This window comes from Idiotropiscis lumnitzeri, chromosome 6, assembly GCF_059441095.1.
Source record: "Idiotropiscis lumnitzeri isolate Australia: NSW breed Sydney's pygmy pipehorse chromosome 6, RoL_Ilum_1.0, whole genome shotgun sequence".
NCBI classification, from domain to species: domain Eukaryota; kingdom Metazoa; phylum Chordata; class Actinopteri; order Syngnathiformes; family Syngnathidae; genus Idiotropiscis; species Idiotropiscis lumnitzeri.
The window spans coordinates 18,037,041-18,062,101 of NC_142396.1; the positions used below are offsets into that span (position 1 = coordinate 18,037,041).

At 39.8% G+C, this 25,061-nt stretch overlaps 1 protein-coding gene across 1 annotated transcript in view; it reads right to left on the reverse strand.

The window, feature by feature from the left end:
• necab2 (N-terminal EF-hand calcium binding protein 2) overlaps positions 1-25,061 on the reverse strand; it is a 118,595-nt gene that overhangs the window by 4,892 nt on the left and 88,642 nt on the right. The window contains exons 9-12 of the mRNA XM_088299526.1: positions 14,802-14,858; positions 2,320-2,432; positions 1,259-1,336; positions 692-783 (exon numbers count right to left, since the gene is read on the reverse strand). Of these exons, the coding sequence (XP_088155652.1) occupies positions 692-783; positions 1,259-1,336; positions 2,320-2,432; positions 14,802-14,858 (340 nt within the window). The remainder of the gene's footprint in view (positions 1-691; positions 784-1,258; positions 1,337-2,319; positions 2,433-14,801; positions 14,859-25,061) is intronic.

A 25,061-nucleotide genomic window follows, 5' to 3' on the forward strand; every position in this document is an offset into this window, starting at 1 on the left:
TGTAATATAGAGAATATTGTACTGTAGCTCCCAACTTTGTTCAGACTGATATGAGCAGTTTGAATTTGGAATGGGAACATTTTTGTTGAACTTGGGTGACGTATGAATGGGTTTATATGTCAGCATAATGTGACATCCTGGGAGACGTGGCAATTTTTGGAATGTGGAAAGAAAGTCCTCAATTTTGCAAATCTTTGAAAGTTTGATTTTTTTTTTTGTATCATTTCAGAAATTTGGAGCATTCTGCCATTTACACAATTGGGCTCTATTTTTGTTCCCAGTCCAAGTCTAAAAGCACCAGAGCAGTCAACCTGTGCACATGGGTGGAGTTTTCCTTCTTTGGTATTTTGAGACACTTTGCACAGGTAGAATTGGGTGTAATGGAGCATTTGCATCTTTGTGCACTGTCATGGGAGAGAAGTAATCTTTTCTCGGCCAATCTAGTAGCATCAAAATTAGGGTGATCTGAGCGCAGTATGCCCGAATATGACATGCTTGAAACTGCAGAAAGAGAAATGCACTCGCTGAGGTCCATGCATGACATTGGCAGGCAAAATGCAAGCTATCCCCTTGCAGATTATGTGTTCATTTGTGCATGTGACATTTTGTTTAATACTAAATGAGCTGTAATTTAGCAAACAAGAAAGCTTGTATGACCTATTTTTAAGTTTTGTCATTTTCAAGTACTAACCTGGCACGGCGACAGAGGAAATGGCCTCTGGCTGGCACAGCGTGTCCACTTTCACATGCTGAAAGGCTTTGTTGGGGCCTGACTGAAGGTGCCTGGAAACATCATAGCGAGCTTGAGGTTGAGTTTGCACCTACAGTACATCGGACACTCACACACAAACAGTCGACAGTCCTTCAAAATATTGCCCTTGGCAATTCCTGTAGGAGTTAAAATATTAATAGCAGTGAATATCTGGTGCTGTATGTGAGCGGCAAAGCAGAAATTTGAAGCAGCTTCAACCTCAGTAGCTTTGATACATCTCAAGTGCTGCAGCCATTCATAAAGAAGGCAACAGTGTTTTTCATAAATTAAAACAACATAGCAAAGGATAAAGTAAATGAAACAAAGGAGCTGCAGTGATGTCAAAGTTGATTAAAATGTCAAATGCGCTAAATGAATGAAATATTATGAAAAAGCGGGTCCTCCTAATTGTGCATTTGCTTTATTTCCTATGCCTTCTAATGAAAGCAGTTGACTACTTTGAAATGGTTTGTTTTGTCGCAGAAAATTATCTAACTGCGACTGTACCTTTTCCACTCGTCCTCTCCATCCCAGAACTCATAGATGACAAAGGATAAACCATCTGGCAGACGCACTGCAGTCACACTGGAAAAGAGACAGACATGATGAGTAAGAACGGCCAGAAAATGTCCGTTGTTGGGTAAGGAGAGACTAGATTTTTATTAATTTTTCTGTCTTATACCATTTCCACATTTGTCATGTAATTACAACTTTGAGTCTTTTCTCAGTACTACTGTAATTTGTTCCTGGTACATACCGACTCACAGAACATGTAAAATTACAATGCATGAAATGGAAAAAAAATAATATTTGAGTTATTTGAGGCCTGAAAAAATATGTTAAAAAACTGGGGAAGAGAAAGAGGTGAGAAATGTTCATGTATGTTAAGCTGCAGCTGTCGTGAAATGCACTATGCAAATACAGTCGTCTTTTACCACCATCACTTGACATTGACCTCTTGCATGTTATGGGATGTCTGAGGCCGTTCTCACGTGGAAACTGCTACTAATACCAGGACCATTCATAATATACTGAGAAGCGATTTGGGAAATGGATGCAAAAGGTCTTTGAATCTTTTGCAAAATAATAGACTAACTTATGCGCTGAATAAAATTCATTTCAACAACCTGGACAAAGATGATTTCCCCTCTTCCCCACCTTCCACATTAGGGAAATCAATAAAATCACTCATTAATATAGATCAGACTATAAACACTTTGGGTGCCATATTCATGCCCATGTCTAGAATAAAGCATGGGTGCGGTTTTCTTCTGTAGGCGGGTGCACAGAGAAATGGGCTTTTGCGCCGTTTTGGGAGTGAACACAGCTGATTTGCTTCCCTGCCAATGGAAAAATACTCTTTATATTCAGCACAGGCGAGGCAGCAGAGTGTTCTTACTGAGTTGTAATCAGATTTCATTGGAGGAAAGTGCAGAGGGGAAGAAATGTCTTTGCAGGAAGCGTGAAGCAAAGTGAAATCGGGATGAGCATATGTATACGTTCAGTATGCGCAATATCAATTTTCCTGAAAGTTAGGAACAAAGAAGACAGTGTTGAAGGAAACTTACTGAAAGCAGTCTCTCTGAGTAGAAACATTCTTCAGGTATTGTTTCAGAGCCTCACAATAGTCACCAAGCTTCTTCTGGGAAACCACCATCTCCTGACGGATCAGCAATAGTGACTGCACAGAGGAAATCATTATTTCAAATCATTGTGTTTACTCCATGCACACAACATTTATTGAATGTATTAAACTTTATTAGGCTCTCAGGATTTCAGTTTCTCGGAAACCATCAATGGTTCACTCTAGTGTTTTTCACAAGTGTGTGTGTGGTGCCATTTAACCCAAGCCCATCAACTGGAGACTAGAAATACAATCCACAAAAGACATGAAAGGAAAGAAGTTATTTATCAATTCCCATGCCCAACTGCAATTTCTTGCCGGCCAGTATGACGATTATTCACATGTTGATTCAGGCTAAGCCAACACAGTACATGTGGTCGTCAGTTTACCCAGCAGTTCGCTTCCAACCGTGGCAACAGAGGCCTTAATTTGTTGTCTATCCCTAACAAGTGTGGTAATAGCCAAGTGTCCTTTTTGTGCTGCATGATGCTTTCTTTTTCTAGTTTTGTAACTGTTGTATGTTGAAAACCAAGGACTGCTGTATACATTTTATCATGATTCTATTTCAGTTTACAATTGCATTTGGTCTGGTTTCATAGTATTGTTTCCTCATGTGCTTTTTTTGTCTTCCTTGTTCGGTTTTGTATCCATCTGTACTCGTCATGCTGGTCCCTCGTGTAGACTAATTAGGGCCCTCCAACCTTTTGTGTCCTGTGCAGGTGTTCCTCGTTGTCTAATCAGTTTGCTTGTATTTAAGTCCCTGGTTTCTTTCAGTCTTTGTCGGTTCAATGTCGCTGTCACGTTACAATTAGTGATGTGTTTTGTTGTTACTCATCCTTTTCAGGACGTTAGTGCTTTTGATTTACTTTTTTTTTTTTTAAAGAGTAACCCTGATAGTTAATACATTTTGTTCAGTACACCCTACCTTGCATTACTGCAAAGAAAAAAAATAACTTACACAGAGCAAATATATAATTTATTTTACGCAAATGAAATAATAAGATTTATATTTCTTTCATCACATCATTTACAACTGCATCAGCTATTAGGAGTACCTTCCCACTACATGTGTAAGGGCTTCTGCCTTCAGCCGAGGAAGGATATCACTAGTTTTCAGATTATATCAATCAATGATGGTTACGCAGCACGAGAAGAATTACAACTCACATCCAGCAGCTCGTCCATGTTCAATATATAAAAAAATAGTACGTAAATAAAGGTATCAGTAATTTATTTATTCTTTTAATAAATTATGTTCCTAACCCGAATTGTTCGTAGAAAGATCCGGTTGTAACTCAAGGTTCCACAGTCCTATCTGATGCAAACATTTGTACATTGTACATTCATGGTGTAGATTTCTGTCTATCCACAGATAAAACTAAAACAAATACCGAGACCTCCTTTCACAAACGCTGTAGCACACAAACAATTCCGCTATCCGTCTATTTCCATTGTAAACATCTGTCTCAACATCTGAGACACCCACACATGCACATAAACGCACTGTATAACAGATATGAATTGTTGTTGAGTGTACATCCCATGCAGTACATCTGTCCAAACATGGCAAACCTCCAGCCAACTCAATTAGAAACGTAACATTACCCATCAGCCTTTTGTATGTGATTAACTACAGCCAACTGAGCCTCCATCTAAAAACGAGCAAGTTAAACACAACTATCGCAAGGGCCATATTCAGTCAAAGAAAAGCCTTTGGTAATTAACCTCTTTACTGATATACTGTAATATTGATGAATAAGTGCCCGTATCCTCTCTCCTAACTGAATAAATCTGTTTTCAGTGTAATTGCTTTCGACTCCGCGAATTATTTCCCAAAAGTTGAATCACCATGAAAATTAATGTTAGTTGCTTTTGTTCTGTTGATAACGCAACTTGGCGCACTGGCAGTTGGCGTGTGGCTGGGTTTTAAATCCGTTCATTAACCCCAACGCAACCACACATAATGTTCAATGACCTGCAAGGAATGTTAAGCAAAAGTACTCACGTTAACTTGTGAGTGAATTAATGATACTGTATTAGCAAAAGTAAGACTACGCCAAAATGCTGCTGAGTAACTGTTAATGTTCCCAGTGGGGGACTTTCACAGTGAAATCATGGTCTGTAATGATCTCCCATTAGAACCTTTCGCTTCATTTATTTGTTCCTGGGGAGAGCCCACATAGATGGAACATTCACATTCAACAAAGAAAGGCTCAGATTCAAATGCGAATCCTCTTGCTGTGACACAAAATGCACTCAGTGCTGCCTTCCAGAAACAGCATAAAAATATACCATCTCCACTATGGTGGGTTGTACGATATTGGCTTCTGAGTGTAATCCTTGCATGTATAGAATGCATAATATAGAATGCGGTTTTATATTATTTATTCATGTAGAATTGTAAATGCCCTATGTTGGATTACACAGCGTTCAAGATTCTTCATCGTCATTGCAGAAAAGACAAAAGAGAATTAAGGTGCACTCAAGACCAGATTTAAATCAAATAATACAAAATATACGTAATAAGCACTTCACCGTAAGTTAAACTCCTATTCTGCACAACGCATTATATCATATACTCAGTACCGGCACACGCACTTGAGGGATATAAGTCCATAATATGGCAACGCTGGGGCAACAGTCCTAAGGACATACAGCCCGAAGTTGCAAAAGTCCATTGCTCATAAATCGGAATTAAATGGTCGTTCGTGCAGTTATTAGTACAATAAAAAAAAAACATAAAAACCAATGGACGAGGAACACCTGGACAAGACTCAAAGTGTTGGGGGGAGCTGATTGGGCAAAAAAGGGCTTGCGTAAATTCACACAGGTGGACACAATAAGAATAATGAGACAGACAAGCCACAAAAGAACACAAAACTAAAGTAAAAAACCTAAATCAACAAATCTGATTGAGACACAGTAGCTAAATTGTTTAAATATTTTTTAACCAAAACTAATCTTCAAAGAATTTCTTCACTTCATTTTGTCCAAAAGATTGACAAGATCTACAAATACGGAGCAAAATAGAAGTCAACATTTTCCAAAACACAATTTGAAGTCACCATAATATCACAACAACAAAATATTTTTTGGGGGTTTATATCACAATATGCAGTTCAATAGTCTGTGTGTAGCGGGATCATTCATGTGGGAAAAGATGAAGTATTCTACTACCCTTGGATCGCTTTCAACAAAAAGCAGTATTGTTCATCCATACGGCTTGTAACGCGCACCTGTTTTGTTACGTTTGTCAAGTGGTGTTTGGCTCCCAAAAAGTCACGAAGAGTCCGATATTCGTGCCAAATGCAATTCTAGCGCAAAGCTCAGTCAAACTACGCACATGGGTGGAGTTCTCTTTCTTTTGGTGCCTTGGTGAACTGGGCTTAGTGGGGCATTGGAAGTCGACTTTTCCCAGCTACAATTTGGATCAAAATAAGGGCGGTGAAAGCGTCAACCGGAATACACCATTGCAGAAATACAATGCAAAAAATCACCCGACATAGGGATCAGGAGCTTAAACTCTGGGCTGCCGGCTGGCCAAATTGCCTTAAAACCCCAATAGAACGAACAACTAAGTCTGGCATCTGTTATACACTTTCATATTGAGGACCATTCTTGAAGTAAACAACGCCTTGGTTCAGGCCAAATACCCCTATAACATGCACAATCCGTTATTGATCAGCTGAGCAACGTGCACCAAATACATTTACATCGACTGGGGGAATTGTGTGTGTGTGTGTGGGGGTGGGGGTGTGTGTGTGGGTATGTGGTGGGGGGTGTGTGTGTGGGCGTGTGCTAGCACACGCACACACAGATGGCCAAATGATGAGGATTAGGAACCATTCACTTAAGGATTCCGAGCAATTGTCCCATGCTAGTGTCTTATTTTTGAATGAAACACATGATGTTGACCACTCACATCCGCAGAGTGTAGATTTGTCTGCCTGCATCTTGATCAAATGCACCAAAATCTCGTTAAACGGCCTGCGCCTGAAATTAGCCTTGCTCTTTGCAAGTCCAAATACGGTCTATTTTATTGAACCGAAATTGCTGATGCAAACTCCCAGGGAAGCGTAGCACGTCTACTAAATTCACAAACATGCTGAACTAAACCATTGTTCCTGCACGAAAATGACGATGTGCCTGTTTTAACGCCGAGCACACATTACCTGCTGTCACCAGATTATCAGGTGCATCAGAGCGAGGTTGCTTTGTGTGCCGGCACGCCCTGATGAGCGCAATATCGCCCCAAACGCGCTTGACTAGACTTACCCTGGCACAAAAATTGAGTTACACTCAATTTGTTTTTTTTAATTTCTTTATAATTGGTGACCTCGGTTACATTCGCATATTGTACATATCAGTCCATATTACACAGTGTAATAAAGTGCTCAAATAATTAAAATGATTTCGCGCTGTCACCTTTCTGTTTGCAGTTTAATATGGAAATGGCCTTGGGATGGAAACAATTTTGAAAACTGGTGGTGCATGTTTTGATGTACCTGTGGTATTTTTTTGGAGGGTAATAGTTGAAATGTCTCTTTTGCCGGCAATGGGAGATGCAGATATCATCCAGGGCACGCAGCTGCTGGTTGATGATGGGTGGTCTTCATGATTATTTATATGGAGTTTTTGCCTGCTGTAGAGCTGCTACCATGGAGGCCGTGTGTGAGGACATTTTCAAAGGACCCAAGTTAGAATACCATCAAGAATTCTTTGACAGGTTTACTTCCTGAGAGTTCTTACGAAGTACAACTATTTTCTGCCTTCTAGCGACGTGGTGTTTGTATTCCATTTGAGAACCTCAGAAAAGTGTGTGCCCAGGAATTCGAAGCTGGATATTCTTTCTACCTCTTCTCCATTGATGTGCTGTTGTATATATATATATATATATATATATATATATATATATATATATATATATATATATATATCTCCTATTTCTTCCTGAAATCCATTCTAAATTATTTTTTATGGTTCAATTATTGTCTGTGCACCACTCTGTCAGGCTCCGGATGTCCTTGGTGTGGGCCTTAGGCAACTATCCCCACCAGTCCACCACTGTCATCATGTCTGCACGTTTATGTTGTCGGCGTTATCAGAATCACCTTTATTGGCCAAGTATGTAACACAAACAAGGCATTTGTCCCCGGCAGCTATCTCCATATTTGTATCTAGTGGTAGCATGTCAGCCTCAGAGTCAGGACATATGGGTTTGAATCTCTGTTAGAACAGCTCTGTGTGGAGTTTACATGTTCTCTCCATCTCTCCCCGCGCTCCACTTTGCTCCCTCATCCTCAAAACATGTGTGTTAGGCGAGTAGAAGACTCTGAATTGCTCATAGGTGTCAAAGACTGGTTGTCGATGTGCCATTCGAATCGTGACCAGCCCTTCATCTCCCGATTGAGGACAATAACTCAACATTTACTTTGACTTTGTACTGAACACTTACTGTGAGCTTGACTGCCCTTTGCACAGTAGATTTTGTATTGTTTACTTTGTACATTCAATGACTTTTGCTGCAGCTGTACATTGATCTCATGTACTTGTACCTTACCGCCAATTGCAGAATATAATTCGGTATTTAGTGTTTTTATATTATTTATTTTTGTATTCTATTTCTTTCATTTTTTGATACACAAACCTCACATTGCATTGAATCTGATAATACTACAGTGACCATAAACTCTTTCTATTCTTTTTTCGTATATTATTCTATTCAACAGAGATCTTTTAGCATCTAGAGTAGCTATTGGTTCTCAATTATTAGTTTTTAGCATGCAATTGTATCGAGCTATATTTTCCATTTTTCTAATAATCAATGTGGCATGGTAAAGAGCAAAAAGTGAACAAGCCATGTAGGCTCTCACTTAGTATTCCGTTTGTGCTTTAATGTATAATCTCAGTGTCTGTACAGAGTAAAGGCGGAAGAATACTACATGGGGATGTGTAGTCAGAGGTGGTAAGTCTAGTGTTACCATGGCAACTGAGGCATACTCACACAGAGGTCTCACATTTCATTTTGCTCTCAACCCCTCCCACATGCCCCCCATTTGGACCTTCCTTCCCCATTTCTTCAATTTCTACAGCATTCCTATTCTCCTTGGAAAAACCTTCCTCTCCTTCCTGCAAAGCACCCCTATTTTTTTCCCCTCAGCCCCAATCTTCTCTAATACATTTTATATAGATTTTCTAATTGTTGTCATTCTCTGAACTCTGCCTTTTCCTGTTCTCACTTTTCGCTTTGGGCTTGAGCAATCCGCCATTTATTCAAATTTAAAGTCAGGATCCCTTTATTACTACTGCAACGCTTTGCATATTGTTCTTTGGACTGCAGTACTTTGGATATAGAAGGCTGGGATATGGTTAATGTGGTCCTAACCTGCAGACTGCTGCAGTGGAACGAAATAACATTACAAACGGGAATCACAGTTCACATACAGCGGCGTTCCAAAAGAGAAAATGTTGACCAAGTCCAGGCAGCAATTCAAAATTTCAAAGAGCAGTATTTGTAATTAAGAATAAGGACTTCAAAATATTTGTTGCTTATAACATAATATTAATATTTGTTTGCTTTTTTTAACATAAGTATAATTCTGTTTTAATAATTGTGTTATTGTTAAGGTAACCGGGATCCCCATATTTTTTATTATATTATATCTATGATAAAAATCTAGCAGCCTGGACACAAATCATGTTGTGTTAGCATTAGCAATGCTAAAAAGATGAGTCCAGAGGCTAGTAGACCAAGCTATAAGATCCACCCTTCTTTCATTTTGAGACCTCTGTGGTTTCATGATCAGAAAGTATTGTAATAGCTACACTTCCGATGCACAGGACTTGCAAATTCTCTTCGTTTGTGCCTATGCAAAACCAGACAATCTTTTTGGGACTTTCACTTGCTTATACTCTAAGTTGAACTATATATCGTGACTCGTCCCTCGCGCCCAATCCAAATTCTCTCTCTATTTCTCTCTCTCTCTCTCTCCTTTGTCGGCAGTGCCAGTAATATTGACATTCTGATTCACGTTCATTGAGCAACTGTCGTAGTAAAATAATGCATGCTGACTCAGAGAGACAGGTAATGGCAATTGGAAGATGTGTGTGTGTGTGTATGTGTTTTCTTCCCAGGAAATGGACTGTCCTGTTTGCATTTGTTACATCCGCAGATTTGCCAAAAGGTTTATGTTGCCTTTGCGTTTGAGAGTTGACTGCCAAATACAGATGTACAGAGCCTCAGAGGACCGCATGAGAAGCCCGCAGGCTTCTTGTAAATATAGCTCTCCAGTGATGAGACATTGTGACTTCTAAGGAATGTTTTAGAAGTTCATCATTATTTGAAAATTTGCTGAGATTTATAGAAATAAAGAGTTGCATATTGATGTGTATTTATCTATCTCCCACCTTGGTAAATCATTGTTGATAATTATTGAGGGAAAGCATTGACATTATCAGTGTCTTAACATTGACCTCAATTCCAATGAAGTTGCATGTTATGTAAAATGAAAATATAAACAAAACTAAGATTGCTGTCAGGTTTATTCTATTAATATATGTGATAACTTGTATAATATATTCACCCTAACTATTGGCAAATTATTTTCAAACTATTCAATTGAATTTACCACAAATGCAATATAGTTAATGCACAAAGTGATGAATGCTATTGGAGTTTAGTTTTGTTTTATTTGTGCAGAATGCACTCATTTTGAATCTGATGCCTGGAACATGCTCTAAAAAAGCAGGGACAAGGTAAAAAAAAAAAAATAAAAAATAAGGCTGCCAAAGTGGAGGAATTAAAAAAAAAAAAAAAAATGCACTCCTGTTAGGAACATTGAGCAGGTGAACAGATTAATTGAAAACAGGTGAGTTTCATGATCGGCTTCCTGAAAAGGCTCAGGTGTTCACAAGCAAATTTGGGGCAAGGTTCACGACTTGGTGGACAACTGCATGAACAAATAGTCCAACAGTTTAAGGAATGTTTTTTTTTTTTTTTATCTAGAATTGCATACAATTTAGGGATTTAATCATCTACAGTCCATAATATGATCAAACAATTCTGCACATAAGCGGCAAGGCCTGTTACCCTCGATCCCTCAGGCATGACTGCATTAAAATCCAGCATCGTTGTATAAAGGATATTGCCAAGTGATCTCGGGAACCAATACCATTGCCAGTTAACATTGTTCATCATTACATCCCGCAGCCTATCCGTCAAAATGTGCCTCTATGTAAAACCAGTACATGGGCCCAAAAAAGTTAGGGTCCACTAATGTAGAGAAAAAAAAACTGCAAACCTACTGACATCTAAATTTTACACTACAGAATGAGACCCCAGCTGTTCTGCTAAATAAAGTACGTGTCCACACTCTGCCACGAGCTGGTGAGAAATATTTGCTATACAAAAGTCGAGTTAACACATTTTCATCTGATTCATCCTTGGTGTGATTATACACATATATATATATATATTCATCTGTCCATTTTCTATACCAGATATCATGTTTGGGGAGCCCATCCCATATGCAGTCGGACTAAGCCCGGACGAGTCGCTAGTCAACCACAGGGCATACACTGAACAACAATTGACTTGTATAATCACACTGTCACTGAGTGGGAAATGAACGCAAAGTGCCAAGATTGAAGGGCACTGCAGTAAATGATACTCATATTTTATCGATACTGTATTAGTTTTTGCAACGAGTCTTAATTTCATGAGCTTCTATTCCCACCTTTTCATTTATGAATTGCTCTTAGGTGGAGCAAATCCAATGCAGTAACAGGCAGCTAAACTGTGGCTTTTAATTCAGAGGAGGAACCTTTATTTGTACAAAAGCTTGTGGACTTGTGGGGCAAGCAATTCTGTTGACCTGTAGACAGAGGTGTTATTCCTACATTCTAACTTCCTTCACATTAGCAGTTCCAATTTACTTTTCCGGTAAAGCTAAATACAGTCGGTGTCGGTTAATTTTTCCTAAAAGAAAAAAAGAGACATCTATTTGAGTGGAGGTGTTTATTTATTTAACAGGATAATGTACCCAGCTATTAGTTGCGACATGGCTCCACTATTCGAGGCAATAGGGTAGTTCCATTTGTATTGTTTCGGGCACAGAATGCCAGTTTACCAGAAAGTCAATTGTTGATTGTCACTGCATTCATGGAAGATTAAACTAAACAAAGAGCAATTAGAGGCTGCACTTCTGCAAGATGGGAAATTAGCGTTGGAGTAGTTGGGTGCTCTGTGTAGAGAAACCTTGAGTTCAGTTAATTATGTGTTTCATTGTGACAAATATGGAGCTGTGTGGAAAAAGTAGAAGAGAAAAGGTCACATTCATCATGGTAAAAAACACCCGAGAGTCTTAAAAAAAAGAAAATCCCTTATTCTAAGAAAGAGAACCCAGTTCTGTCTCCGTGACCTCATCGCTTTCTTCTTTTCTATTACCTCCTTCTTATTACACCATAATCTCTGCCCGCCTTAGCCAAGTTGCATTTGCCATTTACAATATTCTACCGTCTTATCTTCTTGCTTCTTGTCTTCTCCTTGAAGCGTCTCCAGAGGATCAGAAGCCTGAGCCGATACGGCAAATGGGCTTGGTCCACCGCACTTCAAATGACACACATCATTAATAGTTTCATGTTCTTTGCTTACAATGGCCCACGACAAGCAAAATGCATCTATAGTAATCCATCTTCTTACTGGTTTCAAAGTGTATCTCATACACGTGATTATCCTCTCCTGCATGGTGGCACTGGACGCCTCAGCAACTTCAACCCAAGCAATCACAGGGCTGCTTAGATGTGGGTAGTCTTGTGGCTGCTACTTCATGCACAATCACTCCAGTTAATGAGATTTTTTTCCATCTTTTGATACTCTCTCAGAAGCTGAATAAGTGAAAGCTATCCACCTTATTCCTGAGGGCTCTCATGCGGAAACAATTATGTTCTTCCGGTAAGAATTTGTTATTTGTTACAGCGGGTTTTTCGACTTCACGGAGCAGTTTATTTTACTTTTTTTTCCCAACCTTTTCTAAGTGATCATAAGCTTCCATTGCATTGAAAAATATTTTGCATGGCTTGGCAACATGTTGCGATGTTGGTGGTTGTGCTAAAAAGCAGACAAAGTTGAATCCGACTACAACAAGAGCAATGTTTTTAACTGGCTGTCCAGATGAGGACGAAACAATGATAACCCCCAGTTTCCAGCACCTTCCCAAGTCTGAGGACCATCGAAAAAAAAAAACCCCTGCTCAAATAGCTTTCCTTGATCCTTGAATATGAACTAAATGGACTCATTTTTACAGAAACTTTTCCTAGAAACAATTCTCAAACCTTACAAAGGACATTTTGTTCTGCCAGCAAGCAGCACACTCCAGCATTGGTTTGCAAGGCCCAGTGGTAACTTAAGCAGTGTATTTTGTTCTGAGATGATGTGCTAAAGATGTACAGCTAATATGATACAATGTTCGAATTGGGATTTGCAAGATATGCAAATTAATATTTGATGTAAATAAAACCGAGTTTAAATATTTGATCGCGTGATTTAAAAAAAAAAAAAATAATCTTGAGTGAACGCTTTAATTTTGAGGGGTGCACATAAGTGGTGCTTAGTTGCACAAATGCGCAGAAATTTGAATAATGGGCTCCAGTTTAAGTCCATTATCTTTTGCGCACTAGAATAGTCAGCCAGTTTGACTGCGGTCAGGCTATCAATTCGCAATTTGAAGTCAAGTCATCTGCCAAAGCGATTTTTTTTTTCTTCTGAAGGCCACCTTCAAAATAAAAGCTAGGCGAGTTATTCAAATCGAAGTACAGTCCTACTTTTTGCACTTTTATTATGGAGTTGACCCACATGGCGCGTCCGTCAAAATACTGTATGTCCGTGGTCAGAGGTGGGCAATTAATATTTTGAATGGCCATGCATCCATTATCTGAGCCACTTCTCCTGACGAGGGTGACGGCGTGCTGGAGCCAATCCCAGCCGTCTTCAGGCAGTAGGCGGGGTACACCTGGACTGGTTGCCAGCCAATCGCAGTCATGTGACTCACTTGTGTTAAATATGAATATAATATATTTTTTATAAAACGGTAAACTCTATTGTTTTAATATGCTGCCATTTTTTTTAGCTCTAGCAGAAAACTGAAATACATATATTAATGATAAACCTTGGCCAGATTTACCGCAAGTCTTTAAATTCATCCATGAGGTCAGTAGGATTAGAAAAAAAATGAGCACAAAACAATGACCTTTGGTGCTCAATTGAGGACATTTTTATGTATACAACCTTGTTTAATACATTTGTACAACTATATTTTATTTTTCTTTAATGCCAAGTATCATTCTTTTTTTAGTTAGGATCAAATGTGTAACAATGCAAAGCAAACCTCTGTGCAACGTAGTGACTCTACGGCAGAATCAAATTTCTACTGAACGCCAAACCATATAAAAGGGAACCAGTATCTTGTGTCAAATAGTGCTGGCGATTTATGACTAGAGTGATTGCGGTTTAAAACCACTAATTGGAGCTTGGGGAGCTCATTTGTATGGATGAAAGTACCAAGATAAGGAAAAAAAATACTCAAGTACATTAAATAAGTATTGTATTGGTACGTCATTTCTCAACTCTGAACATCAGGAACATGGCCGGTTAGTTTTTGAGTAAGTGTCTTGACGTGAGTTTTGGTCCTCTTTAGCTGCATGCGAATAAGTGGAGCTAGTAGCTCAAATTTTGGATCGTAAAACAAAAAACAAAACTAAAAACGGCTCAACTCAAGTGAATATACAACTATAACAAGAAGGCAACACTAATAGTAGCATTTTACACGAAGAGGAAAGGAATGCCTGAATTACATTTCATAACCACACGTGACTACTTATTTTTTTTTTTTTGGTGGCAGTCAACTGGATAAAATAAAACATTTCTGCAGAGATGACTATGCTGGTGTGAAAATAAATGAAACGAGGGCCAAAAAAGTTGGCAGCTACAGTATGCTCAAACCTTGCTTTTCATGATAACATCTAAAAAAAAAGGAAAAACTGGCTCACACACTGCCAGTGGCTTTTCAAATGAATACTGTAAATATATCCGTTATTTCCTCAGTGGGTGTTGGATATTAAAAGTTATGCGTGACTTCATTCATTCTTCTCCAGAATACCCAACATCAATAAATGATTCACATGCAGACAATAGCAAAAAAGAGAAATCTTTATCCCGGGAAATCATTCAAAAGCTTGACTTCTACTGGATTGAAAAAACACAAAACAGGACCATGCAGGCTATATAACAGCGCTGCCACCCCTCAGCCTCCTCACTAATTACATCTGTAGTACTGAAGAGGACATTGCTTCCATAAGGACTTCTGACTGATGCTACACCTGAGGCTGTGCATTAACTTTCGTACTCTTAGTAGTTTTGTGTGGACTTACTGCACTGGTGGTGCCATCTGTGTCTGTTAGCCTCTGGTGCAGATCAAACCAGACTGTCTGTAAGGAAGCACAACAACATGTCAGTCACCTAGACTGGACAGCAACTAAGAAAGAGCGTGCAACATACAAAGGCCACTTAGAGTAGTAAATGGAACAGATCAGAAGAGGTGATTGTAATGTGTGTGTTTTTAAATTAAAATGTGGATTGGGACATTCGTGGTATCTAGAAGGAGATGGACGGTGTATGCCAATAAGAAGCATAATGTGAAGGACAATAAGCTTTGAAATTAATCTCCATTTTGCAGGTAACTGCAACTATCACTCCAGGGGGGGACTTCATACCTTATGTAATGTGTCTCTTGGATTTCTGGCCCTTTCACCCATAAGAAAACTTCAGGTGGTTACTGTTATTGGCCTTGAGTGAAATTCTGCGCTCAAAGTTACTTCATTATGTCTGAATAAGTTCTTCCATCATCAATGGGTGCATTGAAAAATACTTTGAGCATTTTATAGGTGGAAAAGTGTTACATAAGTTAATACAGTTCACCAAACAGCGTGTTGCAGACTACAACAAGAATAATAAAAATACTTTAAAATGAAGACATCAGACAGTGTCAAATGTCTCATGGCGATATAGCACTTGGATATACATATATGTGTGGTCTACCGAAGGAAGTGTCCAGGGGCTTTACATTGGCATATGTGCGGTTAATGTCGCTCTGATGTCTCCATTGAGTACGCTCCACTCTGACAACTTGGGAGTCATGTACATTTTGTATAGTCGGTCACGAGACTTGATGAAGGCCCCTTCCAATTAAGTGGCTGGTAAATGCGATGGCTCCAGTGAATAAATTATGGCTTCCTGCTCACTTAAGTGATAACAGCAGGGGATGCCTTTGAGGTTTGGCTAAGTGGGTAGGTGTCTGTCACACTCACACACACACACCCACACACATGCAAAGCTGATAATTTATGATAAGGTGATAACACACTCAGATCAGAATTGGACAAATTCAAATTCAACTTCACTCTGTGTCAAGACAGAAGCGCAGCACTTGTTTTTCCTTTGACTTATCTAATATTATATACAGTACACCACATCATTTGCGTATTTCCTGATGGAGCTGAAGCAACGAAGGTGAAGTGAGATTTTTTTTTTTATCCATGCAGAATGTTTATCCCATTGGGAGAAATCTATGATATTGTGTGTCGGTTGGCAAGAAAGGGGCTCTCGAGGCCTAATTACCCGTAAATTTGCTGCATATGTGCCTCAGGTTACGGCAATTCAAACAAGATGAATAGCATGAAAGGGCACAGTGAATTTGTAGTCATTTTCCTTAACATGTTAAATTAACCTAGCTAGTAATCTTTGGTTGTAACACCGTGATATTAACACATTTGCAGGTATTAACTATCAATGGCTAATAACTGTAACCTGGAATGTGTTCCTATCACAATCGACTAATCTTTATCATACATTAGATTTTCTGTCACAAGATACAGTACATAAACAACAAAACTTGTTCACTTGAATATTTTCTCTTGCAGGTGACACCAGGTATTTCATCTGATTTAAATAGCTCCAAACAGAAAGTGATTGCGTTCTAAGAAAAATAAATTAAGTGAAATAAAGGCAACAGTTGTGTCTAAGGCACGACACATCATGACCTTCTACCTTGTACATATTTTGTAAACATTTCATCAATTACATCTTCACAACCTCATGGTGATATTTCTTTTGCAACTTTAATACGGATTCCAAGTAGGTAATACCAGGCAAGAACAAGATAAAGGAATATCCAAACTCCTGATGAAAGCCGCATGTTTCAGTCACGACAACAGCAGATGTAATGTCAGGCCCTCTGAAAATTGTAATCCAACACAAAATGTCAATTTCATTTCTTCTGGAGTATACACACATTCATTGAAGCATTTTCCCTCTATTTGCTGTCATCCTCGCAAAGCCCAATTTGGAAGCACTTGAAATTATGTTAGAGAAGCTACAAAGAGAATCCATAAACCTTGTAAGACCTCCAAAGTGAAGAACTATCACAGGGGACACCGCCCTCTTTTAAAAAGGTTGATTTGAGCTAAAGAAATAATTTTTTTTTTTAATTTAGAAATGATCTATAAATTGGCCATTAAGGTCTGCCCTGCAATATAATCATCTATCCATCCATTTTATATTCCATTTCTATTTCTATTAATTCTCTTATAACTTAAAGACATTTGAAACCATTTTTGGCAAAGAAGACACTTTGCATTTATGAAGTATTGAAGATTTTTTTTTTTTGTGGTCAAGAACTTGAGGTGAGCGCACACTGAGTGTATGGGCAGCTCGTGCCGGTGACATATTCTACTATTTTAATCAATAACAGTGTAATGAATGAATTTACCCGTGAGCATACCGAATTAGAGATTGAACATTATTTGATGGTTTTGTTGTGTTGATGTTATTAGGCAACAGTATATGATTGTGTTTTTCTTTTCTCAACAGCACTTAGAAAAGGTAATCCATACCTTTAATATCTCAGCTGGTACTGACTACTGTCATGCACTTTATTTTGGAGTGATCCAGTCCTCCCTCAAAAGTCTCTAGTTGGTGAAAAATGCTCTTGCTCGCCTTCTAACTGGAGTGCGGAAGAGGGAGCACAGAACCCCAATTCTGGCCTCTCTTTGGTGACTTCACCCCTACTCACCAGCCCGCTGCCTCAGGTCTGCGGACCAAATGCTGCTGGAGGTGCCAAGAACTAGGCGGGGCCTCAGAGGAGATCAAACTTTTTCTGTTAGTGGTCCTTCCCACAGGAATGATTTTAAAACCCGTTTAAAGATAATTCATTGGCTTTCGCCCCAACATGATACCGACTGTTCTGCTGTTTTCTGGGCTCAACTGCATTTGTGTTAGTAGCGTTAATTTGTGTTTTAATTTAGCGCTTTGACTGTCTTTGCTGTTGAATAATTGATGTTTTGTGTTATACTGTATGTAAAGTGCTTAGTTACAGCTGCGGCTGTTTTGAAATGCGCCATATAAATCAAGTTGTATTGTAATGTATTTTTTTTTTTGGATTTCCATAAAACTAGTAATTTTGAAGATGCAGGGATCCTGCCTGACAGCGACAATATGCACATCCATAAATACATACACGGCAATAAGATGTACACGACAGCTGGACAGTAAACAACAACTGAGCCCGAAATATAAAATAAAAGTGTAGTCTTACACAGCCCGCAAGCCTGACAAATTGTGGTGTTTCATCAGGAATGTAATTGTCATCCAGGTAGGACTATGCTCGATGCAGATAGAGGACAGTCTCAGCCGCTTCAACAGCTTCACGGTACCTAAACTGCTGCAGGTCCCGGTCCAGAAAGTCCACCTTGCCACAGTTTATCTTTAGCTACAGGTGCTTCTACTCAAGAGCTCGTTTACCTGCTAGTTGAGTAGAAGCGCCTGTGGCTCAAAACAAACTGTGGCAGAGTTTACTTTATAAATCTGGATTGACACCTTTGTCAGATCGTAGGATTTGCATTTTGGTCGTTGAAATGACGTTTTCCAAAGGACAGGGACCTTCCCTGCCTGCAGGCTCAGGTTGAAGAGCACCTGGCCACTTGGTCTAGACAGATGGTCAGCATACTGGTATACACAATATCTGCGCCAGCCACTTTCTTTGGATGAAATTTATTCAGCTCCACTCTCATCTCATCATCTGTAAGGGGCAGTGGGTGGCTGAGTGAAACAGGTGACACCCCTGTAGTGTTAGAGGTGATACAGGGAGAGGGGCTTCTGCCAGGGAGGAGAAGGAAGGGCCGACATGAGTTGGTTGGAATCTAACTGCTTAGTCAAAAATGTTAAAAAAGTGGTTGAACTCATTTGCATTCTCAACATTACTTGTGGAGGCCTGGTTGCTCCTTTGCTTGTAGCCGGAGATGGACTTCATTTCCCTCCACAACTCTATGCTGTTATTTTACTGCCGCTTCCTCTCCACTTTTATTTTATAATCCCTCTGAGCCTGCTTTGCACTTCCCTTAAGCCCCTGTTGCATTTGCGTAGTCATTCCTAGGCCCCCTGATTGTGGAGCCTTTTAATGTTGCAGGTGATCCAGGGCTTAGAGTTTGGAAGACACTGCACAGTCCTAAGCAGGACAAACATATATACAGAAAGTCAAGTAGCTTGTGAAACAGTTGACTTTCCTTTTACTATCTGTGTCCCACTTCTTCCCCTCAGTGTTCTGCAGTACATCCCAGTTTGTGTACTCAGTACTGGCTTCTGGTGTCAACCTTTTGAATGACAGAGTGGTTCCTGATTGTCTCAAAACACAGAATTCATAGCAGAAATCAAGGTTGACTACGTTGTGAGATGACAGGTGGGAGTGCTAATGCAGTATAAGCATCCTAAATATATGCATACAGCAGATCAAATGTCTTTTTTCCCACGTGTTTCAATTGACATTCTGAAAAAAAAAAGTTAATTGTGATGTGAGTCTGACATGGTTAAAATCTCCTGAGAATAAAATGAACGCTTGATGGTGACAGATCTGGATTCTCACAACAATTTTGTGTATGACATCACATGCTACTGCCAGCATGGTGTGTAGCGAACCACAAATCACAATCAACGGGGCAGCCATCCGGAGGTAGACCTGGAAGGGCCTCTTGAGGGTGAACACCTCATGGCTGGGCCGGAGCCCATCAACAGCCCAAAAAGACATTGTCGGGGCTGGGCGCAATGCGAATTGGAAGGTGACTGAAGGCGAGGACCTTGGGAGTGCAATTGCCACTTATGGAAGCTAGCTATAGACATGAGGACTGTCACCTCTCTGGCAGGGAAGGAGCCTGAGCGGGTATGCGAGATAAAGAGGTACTCGATATAGTCAGGCTCGCCTCGACACAGAGATTTGGCTATTCGGTCCAAATATGACTACTGAAAGAGTTTTGTCCACATTGATGGCAATAAGTCAGATGAGTTCATAGCGAGGGTTGAACTCTGCCAAGACTGCCCTGTCATAACCTCTATGAACTGGATTTTTTTAGGTGCATCCAATGCAGGTGTGACCAGAAGGGAGTCCTTTTTTGTGAACTCAGTGATACATTTCTGCTTTTTTGCTGATGATGTGGTTCCAATGGGCTTATCAAGCTTTCAACTCCTCTGTGGCACACTCAACAGCCAAGTGTAAAGAAGTTGGGATGAAAAGTGAAAATCAGCAACTTGAAATATGAGGCCATAGTCCTCAGTCGGGTGCAGTACAGTGGCGGGACAATGGATGCGAGAGGACTACAGGTAGATTAGTGTAGAATCTGCAGTAATGCAAACTTTATTCATTCCAAACCAAACAATGTTTGCGAATTATATTACGAATTAACATTTGAATGCTTCTTTGATGTCAGTTTCACATTGAACTTGGAAGTCCGTGGGTTGTTTCTGCCTGTAACTCAGTTGAGGATTGAAGAAATGCCAAGCAGTTACTCTTTGGAGGACGGTTCATTGATTCTCAGTTTGACCTTGACTTTCTTCTCCCGTCATACCTAGACCAGTTAAACTTCAAAGCTTCATTACGTTGTCTTGCATGATAATTATTTAACTGCCAAAGGCACATTTCTTCTTTTTATGCCATGGGAAGAACTTGTAATAGTAGTCCAAGCTATATTTATATTACAAAGGTCATTTTAAAGGTGGAACAGTGGCCGACTGGTTAGCACGATGGCCTCACAGTGCAGAAGTCGTGACTTCGATTCCAGCTTCCGGCCTTCTTGTGTGGAGTTTGCATGCTCTCCCCGTGCCTGCATGGGTTTCCTCTGGGTACTCCGGTTTCCTCCCACATTCCAAAAACATGCATGGCAGGTTGATTGAACACTCTAAATTGCCCCTAGGTATGAATGTGAGCGCGGATGGTTGTTCGTCTCTGTGTGCCCTGCAATTGGCTGGCAACCAGTTCAGGGTGTGCCCCGCCTACTGCCCGTAGATAGCTGGGATAGGCTCCAACACCCCCCGCGATCCACGTGAGGACAAGCGGTACAGATAATGGATGGATGGAAGGTCATTTTAAAACCTTCTGATCGCCTAAAGTAGCCCCATATCTCACATCTCATTACTGAAGCACAAAACATTTCACCACCACCTCCTTTTTAGATGAGCATTGCATCGTTGAGAACTCGTGTCCATCCACCTGGAACTCTATTCTTTTGGACCATGCAAAAGTAGCTCAGATTCACCAGTGAATAAAACTATTTGAATGTATATCTGAGCCCATTTCAAATGTTTATCCTTGTGAGCGCTGGTTAGGGGTGGCCGAGACAGCCTTTGGAGGATATCGAGTTTCTCCAACAACATCAGATTCACCAGACAGCAGATTCGTACAGTATAAGGCGTCTTTCGTAGCACTCAGTGGAGCTGTTTGAGGAAAGGGGTGATGTGATGGAGGGATGGAGGGTGGTTCGGGTGATGTGGGCAGCTGAATTCTGGATCAGTTGAAGTTTAATGGGGGATTTGTCAGTGAGGCCTAAGAGGAGGTTGTTCTATATAATTAAGCAATACGATTAATTTGCATGACATATCTTTCTTAAACTGTACCTGTGGTGATCAGAAGGAAATGTACATATGGTTTATCAAGAAAAACTGAATTCAAACTTGTGTTGGGTTACACTGGTTGTATTAAGGTAAGCTTATAATTACTTGCGGAACCTATTTGTCAGCATGCCATGGCAGCTAAACAGGTGACAACCCTATAACGGTGCCTGCAAGAAGCGGGGTGGTGACGTAGTGGTGCTGCAAGCCGTCTTTGGCCATAACTCCAATTCAACATGGTGTTTACTTGGTCAGATTCTGACGAATCGGAGTCAGTCTCCCCATTTCCCAGAGGTGACTATTCTGTAAAAACTGAGGGAAGATCCGTCAATTGTCGATGACGGATGCCAGTTTTGCTGACTCTATGTTAGACGAGTCCAGTGAGCAGTACGGAATAAATAATCAGCCACCACATGCGAAAGAAGAAACCTGTCTGTGACGCGGGTCATGTTACGTCCTTTTCATTTAAATAAATGAATAAATACATATCTGAGTCTGAAGGTCCCGTTCATGGCAAGAAAAAAAAAAGACATATTTACACCCATAAGCAAGCGAACTGGCATATCACTCAATTGCAACTGATGCGTGCAAGGGACGGGACGTCACATCTGTTCCAATCACCTTGCATCAATATTAACCAGGGGGATACTTTTGGCAAACACAAGACGAGACAGAAAAATTGGAACACCGGATATTTATCAAGTTTACAATATTGCTCTGTTTCCCAATCAACACCTTGAAATGGGCTGCTGGAGGTACTCTATAATACACCTTTATCTGAATGGACATGTTTACTCTCTGAATCACACACCGATAGTACAATCATCTCACGTGGGATTTCTCAAAATATGCCAGGTTTTCATACCTTTCGCAAAGCACTGGACTAGTGATGGGTAAATGAAGCTTCAAATCTGCTTCATGAACCAGTTGTCGTATTTTTGGACTCCTCTAGATGGCACTCTTTGATCAACATTAGGCTGAAAGCACACTAACTTGCCATTTTTTAAACCCTTCATTAGAACCAACAGTACCATCAAACGGACTAAAAAATACAACAACTGTTTCATGAAGTAGATTTGAAGCTTCATTCTCCCGTCACTACACTGGACAACAGCTTAATCATGGTCTTGGTGTCAATCGCGATCAACCAGCTGCTTGCATGGCTTTAACTCAGTAACTGCCCACCCACACAGTTTTAAGCTATTGATAAAGCTGCCTGTCAACTGCAGTGAATGAGTAAAAAACAAAAACAAAAAGAAAGAAAACGCCCGCCTAACAACTGTTTTGAAATGTGTCAATTTATTGATTTGCAGGACAGCCAATCATTTGATTGTTGCATGCTAGACGGGCAAAGCATTCACGCACACACGTGCGGTCTAGTAGGCACAGGGCCAGCCAGCAGGAGCCATCCTGGTGTGTCACTGCTGTCGATTGGGGTGGTGGTGATGGGGGCAGGGACCCTGCTGACCGGTGATTCACAACAGTTCATCAGCTCAGAAATAAAATAGGCAGATTATTTTTACTTGTTCAAGCACCTCACATGCTGAAATAGTGAGGGCACGCCTGTACTAACTTCCCTGTTAATGTGACTCATTTGGTATCAAACCTGTCTAGGATTTTAGAGACAGAGGAGAAGGAACATTTTTAGAGGGGAAAAAAAAGCACGCTTATTTAACCAAAATATTACTTCAAAACAATTTCAAATACAGTGTAAATACAGACAGTCAATCATACTCATTCACAATGCCAATGAATGGGAACTGAACCCACACTGCCAGCATGGAAGTGGCAGTGAAAGCAAAGATAATCAGTGGAGATTGTGAATCTCGAATTGAGATTTGCCCGTAGCATATCTGTTTTTCCTAAATCAGAAAAAAAGAAAACAAAAAAACTATTTATTATTTTTATTTTTTAACTGTATGTTGATTTGTAACAAACGCTACATTGCTATCATACCAATTCTTGATCACATACTTTAGTGGCCTGGAAATACTGCGTTAGCACTTCTGTTAGTGCCTACATTGCTAGTCAAAGTTGTGTACATTTCTTGTACAAATGTTGTTGCACACGAAAACGATAAGACTATACTGGATGTTATTAGAGTGAGGTTTATTATTAGTGTCTTGCAGGGACATGCATATGTTTGGCTTAAGCTTCCATGTTCTGCAGCGCTAAGTCAGTACAGAGGGACATTTAATATTCAACAGATATTCACCACCATGCATAATATAATAAATTTAACACTAATATGCCTAGTAAAGGTATAAAGGCTCTTCTGTGGGCAGTGTCTTTACAGATGGCGGAAAAGATGTGAGCCATTAGCTTCACATTACATGATATCACTTATCATATTGTATCTATACGGTAGCCATGCAAATGCTGTAGCAATAACACAATTGTCAAACACTGCTCAGCTGTTTAATCAAGACTTTGTGCGTGTTGGAGAGGTATGCATAACTGCACCACTTTGGATGAGTGTCTCAGACACATTTCATCAATTGAACCCAAGTTTGACTCATGATATAGTGGTTTAATTTCTGCTCACAAGACGACAGGCTGAGAAGTCAGGGGTCTTTAGGTGAGGCAATGTTGCCAGAGCTGCGCATGTATCAACAAATACTGGATAACACCGTCTAAACACAATATAGCAAGGATATTGTCCAATTTCTTTAAATTCCCTTTACAGAGACAGAACCTCTGTGCAGCCTTTTTTAAATTTTCATACTCATGTGTATCAATGAACGACAAACCAATTTTGAAGAGGCATCCGCTTTTGAGACAGCCATATAAAGATGAGATGGTGGACATATAGATAGACCTGCAGACCCGAGTGTGATGTTCAAGCGGTCGATGTCTATGACTCCCACTTTTCATTGAGCTTTGGAGCAGTCTTAGTCGAAAGGTTTCTGTCTACATTACATCAGCTGGTGAAATGTATTTTTTTTTAATTATTATTTTTTTAAGAATGACGTCCAATGAAGTAAAATAACAATTTTTTTTAAGCGCAAAGAAACCCTGAAAAAAGGGGTAAATCAGACCGGAATAAAGAACTATATAATTTTCCTTTGCACAGTAGTAAAAGCAGGTTGTTGACTTAAAAAAAAAAAAAAAGATTCCAACAACTGTGACCCAAAGGTTTTCTGTCTGATTGACAGACCAACAATTTTCATTACAAGATTTCAGTATTCTTTTTTTTTTTTGCTATGCTTGGGAGACACTTGAATGAAATAAATCAGTATGGATTTAGCTTTGTCATGACTGCAACATATAATGACGTCCTAATAATAGAAATCCCGTCTAAATCACAAAAATGTGCTCTTCGGACCACATAATGTCACCCATTAGGCACTGCAGAGCATTAGAGGCTCTCTGGATTCAGAGTCATAGTTGATGTTTATTCAACAGGTAAAGGCCGAAAGGTTACAAATAAACCCGAATCATAGATCCACACGTGGGTCCTTAAACCAATTTGACAATGTAGACACAGTACAATCCTGTTAATCAATGGTTTGCAATCTACCCCGGACCCTTTTGTCGTACCATGAGTGCCCTCTTATTCATACGTGTTGATGATTCTTCCAAAGTAGAATGTAGCACATCTGGTTAGTAAAAAAATAATTTAATTTTGTCTCCTTAATTTTAACATTTAATTCTAAGACATTCTGAGTCTTATTTTTTTTTTAACTCAAATTAAACAAAAA